This window comes from Myotis brandtii, unplaced genomic scaffold (assembly GCF_000412655.1).
Source record: "Myotis brandtii unplaced genomic scaffold, ASM41265v1 scaffold52, whole genome shotgun sequence".
NCBI lineage: Eukaryota > Metazoa > Chordata > Mammalia > Chiroptera > Vespertilionidae > Myotis > Myotis brandtii.
Window position 1 is genome coordinate 1,200,752 of NW_005369826.1, and position 6,194 is coordinate 1,206,945.

The following is a 6,194-nucleotide window of genomic DNA, read 5'->3' on the forward strand; positions in this document are numbered from 1 at the left end:
GTGCCAGAGCCCTGTTACCTCAGTATTCAGGTAAGTCAGCCCTCTCTCATCCCATCACCCAAAGACTTAACTTGGCAAGAATAACCTGTGGAGTTTTGTCTCGTACTGTTTTTTTGCCACAAATTTTCTCAAATAATTATTCCCACCAACCTAAAGTGAAAAATGCAATTAAACACTGAAATGCAATCAATTATCTTTGTTTTACAGCCACATCTGAACAAAATATATTTAAAGAAATTGTTAAGAGTACTAAACTTCTTATTAAGTACTTGAAAATACTCAAATATCTTACCTTAGCATAACTGATAACATCTGTCAGTAAACTCACCGGCACAAATCAGAAAAATAACACTATAATAACTTTACACTATACCCTTTAAAAGTTTTCATGTCATGTAACCTAATTTTATGGTCACTAACCTGAACCTCCTATTAAGCTACACAAATAATTTATCCTTTAAAAGTTCCCAAAGTTTAGAGCACATACATTTTGTATTTCATTTTACAATAATGCAAGAAAATTTCTTTTAAAAAATCAAAAGAAAACCCAAAATGGCAAACATACACAAATAGATCCAAAAACAGACTCAAATGTAAACTCCAAAGTAAAGATACATAAACAAAGAAAGCAAGCACTTTAAACCATCTTCAGTGGTAAAGAATATAGTAAAATGAAAATCCCAAGGAAATCTCAAGATGCCAACAAAATAGAATATTATTTTGACTATATCTCTGAAACCACTTTCCAACATGAACTTATTTTAAAAATAATTCTCAAATATATATAAAAATGGGCACTTTGTGGTGAATTGAGCATATAATTTGAAAAAATAAGAGCATTTCTTTGCTCCAACATTATGCATAAGAAACTAAAAAATACTATTCTGCTGACGGCATCATCTATTACTGGGGTCTTAAGTACGTGACTTTTAAAAAATGTAAGACAAATTAGGATATTATATATACTAAGGCCAAAGGATGAGAAAAGCCTGAATGGATTTGAAAATTTCAATCAAGAGAATAATCTTGGATAGTCACAACCACTTTGACTTTAGACTGGTTTTTTAAAAACTGAATTAAACTTGTTTAATTATTACTTATAACATAAAAAAAAATTAGCCTTATTTCACTCCCCTTAACCATATAAGCTCTGAAATTAATAACAGATAACTTGCCTCTTTTGCCATTTTTTGAAACTGAAGGTATAGGTAAGATTTCCTCCTAAACTTCCTCAGAAAGTACCACCAACTGTACAGAAGAATAGCCAAGTATGGTAACCAATATTTGTGGAATTTCATAGTCTTTCAAGGTTAGTGTCCCTTAGCCTTGTTTTAAAATATATAGGAATTTCATATTCAACCAAGAAAACTAACATTAGAATATAAAATAAGTTTATCAAATATTTGGAAAAACTGCTGTGCAAAATAACAATTTTTTTTTTTTACTAGAATATTTTACCCAAATAAAGTACTAGTGTGAGTACCAGCACCACAGACATTTTTAAAGAGCACCTTTCCCTTGAAGACTTTAAGTAGAAATATCTAAGTGGGATAAATCAGAGTCCCTAATTAAGACCTTGGCACAGGCATCATCCCATCTAATTGTCCTAACTCATTAGTAAACCTGCACATTTGCCAGAAATGCTTTAAGAAGCAAGCACATACTTGCTTTGGATAGCACTGTTGTGTTCAGGGCCGCACCATATGGCTCCCATTCCGGAAATATGCAACTACCATCAAATGCAACACATCCCAGACTTTCATGGCTGTCCCAAAGTGATCTAAATAGAAGCACAAATGTATGCAAGCACACTGGCTGGTAACACCCATAATGAATTCTGCCAAAAGAGAGTCAAGTCAAATTTGAAAATGTGACCAAAACAACTAAGCACTGAGATACCTACTGGCATCATCCGGAAAAGGTTTTATTTAATATGTAAATTTATGGATTTTGATATTGCACGTATTCAATGTAAAGCTTATCAAACACTAAGGCAACGTGTCCCCACTCCTGGATTTTAAATTCATTTTGGATAACTCAAAGAATTGAGAGAAATTGAAAGCATCTTTCAAAAGCTCCCTCCAAAAAAGCAGTTATGTCATACTTCAAAGAAAACAAAACAAAAATGAATGAGATTAGCAAGCAATACTCTTGGGCAAATTTAACACATTCTAGCATTATAAAAAGTTGTTTCCACTAGTTTGAGGTGTTTCTTTGCTTTAGTCAAATAGCGTTTGTGTTCGACTAAAATCTGACCCAACTCGGGGCAGGCTGCCAAATTTAAGACAGAAGTCATTTATATCTTTGTATGCATGGCGCTACCAAATTATGGGCTTTCCTGTAGATTCTTTCTAGCAAAGGATCTTACCTTATAAACACATTCTAAACACCAGCTGAAAACGAACTTAGAGCCCATTTTAATTCTACATTGGTTGAGGATTTTACTATAATAAATTAAAAACGTATCTAGCTGTTTGAGACAAGCCATTAGTTCAGAGCTCTTTGGAAACATAGGCAACATATAAAATCCTTTCAAAAATGAGCTTTCTATCCCTGGCCGGGTAGCTCAGTTGTTTAGAGCATCATCCCAATACGCCAAGGTTGTGGGTTTGATCCCCAAGAATCAACCAATGAATGCATAAATAACTGGAAAAACAAATTGGTATTTCTGTTTCTCTGAAATGAAAAAAAAATGGGCTTCTTTTTTTAAAATTAGAGTTTTGTTTTTCTGGGTCAAGCAATCTTCTCTTTCCCTTTAGATTCCAAAGTTTAGAAAAATGCCCCAGAATGCTTTCTTTGGGCACTAATTTCAGTGATACAGAATTTGGACAGTTCAAGGATTCTTGAACTTTGATCTGAAGCAGCACACAAAATAATTTTAATTTTCTTCAAAGACAGGGCATTAATTTAACAGTACGAATATTCAATTCGAAGATAATCCATTTGACTTACAAGTGAGGCTTGACTTACTCTGTCCAAATTCTAACACATCAAAGTCAGTAGAATGAAAATAATGAAACAGAAGAGGCTCTAACTTCTATGTAGACTTGTTGACATACAAAAGCTAGATTAGCATTTTCTTCCTGAACAAACTCAGAACTGCTTTTGTTAGAAAAAATTATATATTTTATTTTCTTGGATATTTGCTTTAAAAAGGTATTAATTCCCCTTTATAAGAGTTATCAGAAGTCAAACAATTCAACTAGATAGATTTCTACTCCAAAATACATTTATCTTTGGAAAACAAGGTAACAGTTGTAAAAGCAGTATAGTAATAAAATGCAGTAAGATCTGAAACATGGGTAAGATATTCACACATGAAAGTGTAAATATAATACACAGAGCCATTCAAATACACATTTATAAAGAGAATGGAAAGGTACCTAAAATAGCATTTTTATATATAAAATTTTCATATTAAAATATTGCTCATAATAAATAAGAGGTGATATTATGAATTTAACTTCCCTCTTAAAATTTTTATCTTTAGTAGTTCAGACTAATCTAAGGTATTTATTAACCTTCTATTGTTTTGAGAGGTGAATTACATTAAACTATATTTCATAAAATCACACTGTAACAGTATATTTAAATAGTCACATGTGGTAAAAGTTAGGGAGGGCTACTTAGTAATTATGGGGAAAAAAATTCCCCAGATAAATAAACCAAAAGAACCCTAGAAGACTAGAGTGTGGCGATCCGCTTTTTCTAACAAACATGTTCAATACTGCCTTTAAGTTCTGCAAACTTAATGACCACATTGCAAGTGGCTGACCAGGAAGTGGCGGGGCACAGGAAGTGAGTGTAAGTTGAGTTCCGTTGCTCATGTCAGGTGGGACTTCATTCCCGTTCGCCCCACTTGCAGACATGGTAACTTGGAATAGTTCTTGAGAAGCTGTTCGATGGCGACGTGGCGGACATGGAGCTCTGAGGCCAGAGAATCTTTTTCTTGCACTTGGCGTGTTAACTCTTCAAAAACTTCTGTAAGGATTTAAAAAGAAGTTCCATTTGAGTACACAGAAAGCTAACCCTATGATTTATACTTCAAGTACTTTAACACGCATTGGGCGAATGTTTGCAATTAAAGTGATTTGATACCGCCCTGGCTGGGTGGCTCAGTTGGTTGGAGCATCAATCCGTACACCAAGGGTTGTGGGTTCAATTCCCAGTCAGGACACGTATCTAGGTTGCAGTTCGATCCCTGGTTGGGGCGCATATGGGAGGCAATCGATTGATGTTTCTCTCTCTCTCTTCCCCTCTTCCTTTCTCTCTAAAAATCAATAGACATAGGCTTGGGCGAGGATAAAGGAAGGGAAAAAAAGTGATTTGACACAAAGGAAACAATTGTTTGATCATTCTAGGGTGTTGCAAACTTTGCATAGTCAGCTGGAATAGGGTGTTCCTCTTCTCCACCAAGTGAAACCTCAGTGTCATAAGCAATGACTATATAGATGCGCAACAGGAATGGTAGTCACTATTACCTGAGACACGTTTCTCAATTTGAAAGAGAAACGGGTTCAGTCAGTATCTAACATGACTTATGGGAAATAAGTGCACATTAATGCCTAGGTCTGGAAACCCCTCTAAGAGGCTTTGGAATCAGACTGCCTGGGATATTTAATCCTTGTTCCTTCTCTCAAGAGTCTCAGGCAAGTAATTATAAACTATGTTTTCATTTCTCCTTATGTATCAACTCAATTAGAGTAGGACCTTCATAGGGTTACTGTGAGGATTCAATAGGTCATACTTGGAAAGCACTTACCACAGAAGAAGTACTTGACAAATGTATGTTGCTGTTGCTATTACTATTATTATTTTATTATTCTGAGAGAATGTGTGGTAAAGAAATACCACTTAGCTTTGGAGTTATAAAGACAGGAGTTAGAATCTGATACTGAATGAATGCATGATCTCTGTAAGCAACTTGACTGTCTCTGAAGTGTAGTTTCCTCACCGAAATGGGAATAAATTGCAAAAACAAGAAAAGAGACAATTGGGGATTCTGAACACTAACTATTAAACTATTGGTGTTAGCATCGTATTTCATGATGTTAAAGAATCATTAGCTGCCCTAGCTGGTTTGGCTCAGTGGATAGATCATCGACCCACAGACTGAAGGGTCCTGGGTTCAATTCTGGTCCAGGGCATGTACCTCAATTGCAGGCTTGATCCCCTGGGCTGCATGTGGGAGGCAACCAATTAACATGACTCTCTCACATCAATGTTTCTCTATCTCTCCCCCTCCCTGCCACTTTCTCTAAAAATCAATAGAAAAATATCCTCGGGTGAGGATTAATAACAGCAACAACAACAAATATATATATTTGAAAAAAATAATCCATGCTGGGGGTGGGGTAAGGGGAATGGGTGAAAGTAGAGATGAAGGAAAATTTAGCTATGCTTTTTGTACTAGTTGAAGCTGATGAAGATAGGTCAAGGGGTTCACTATGCCAGTGGTCGGCAAACCCATTAGTCGACAGAGCCAAATATCAATAGTACAACGATTGAAATTTCTTTTGAGAGCCAAATTTTTTAAACTATATAGGTAGGTACATTGTTATTAACTTAATTAGGGTACTCCTAAGGCTTAGGAAGAGCCACACTCAAGGGGCCAAAGAGCCGTATGTGGCTCTCGAGCCGCAGTTTGCCGACCACGGCACTATGCTATTCTTAATATTTTTGTGTTTGAAACTGTTCAAAGCCAGGGCTAATACCTTAAAGACCTGTTACGGAGTTCACTTGCATAGTAAAATATTAGTAAGAACGTAGAGATTAAAGTTGTAGCCTCCATTTGCACTTCCACTCTAACAGCTTCTAACCCAATTTTCAAATTTAATTGCAGATGAAGCTAATAGTACCCTGTTATAGGGGATTTTCTGTATCAAAATTTTCACAGGCAAAACACCACTGACATTGATTCTTTACCCTGTATTCGCTGTTGGAGCTTTGCATTCAGTTGCTTTACCTCACCAGGAGTCATCAAATTCACTGAAACATGAAAATATATTCATTATTACCACAACAATTTGGGAAAATAAGCTGCCTACATCACTAACACAACATCCTATTTTTTAAAAATTTGTACTTATCTGCCAACGTAACGTTCAGCAGTATCCTAGGATTCATTCATTAACTCCTGCAGTGTGGAGTTTTCGAATCGTAACCTCAACCCACAGGAAGAAACAAATCTTATA

General features: G+C 35.6%; 1 protein-coding gene across 1 annotated transcript in view; it reads right to left on the bottom strand.

Annotated features, from left to right (window-relative positions):
• Positions 1-3,677: 3,677 nt before the first annotated feature.
• LOC102248978 (chromosome unknown open reading frame, human C21orf91) overlaps positions 3,678-6,194 on the bottom strand; it is a 23,132-nt gene continuing 20,615 nt past the window's right edge. The window contains 2 exon segments of the mRNA XM_005877428.2: positions 3,678-3,981; positions 5,926-5,988. Of these exon segments, the coding sequence (XP_005877490.2) occupies positions 3,824-3,981; positions 5,926-5,988 (221 nt within the window). The 3' untranslated portion in view covers positions 3,678-3,823.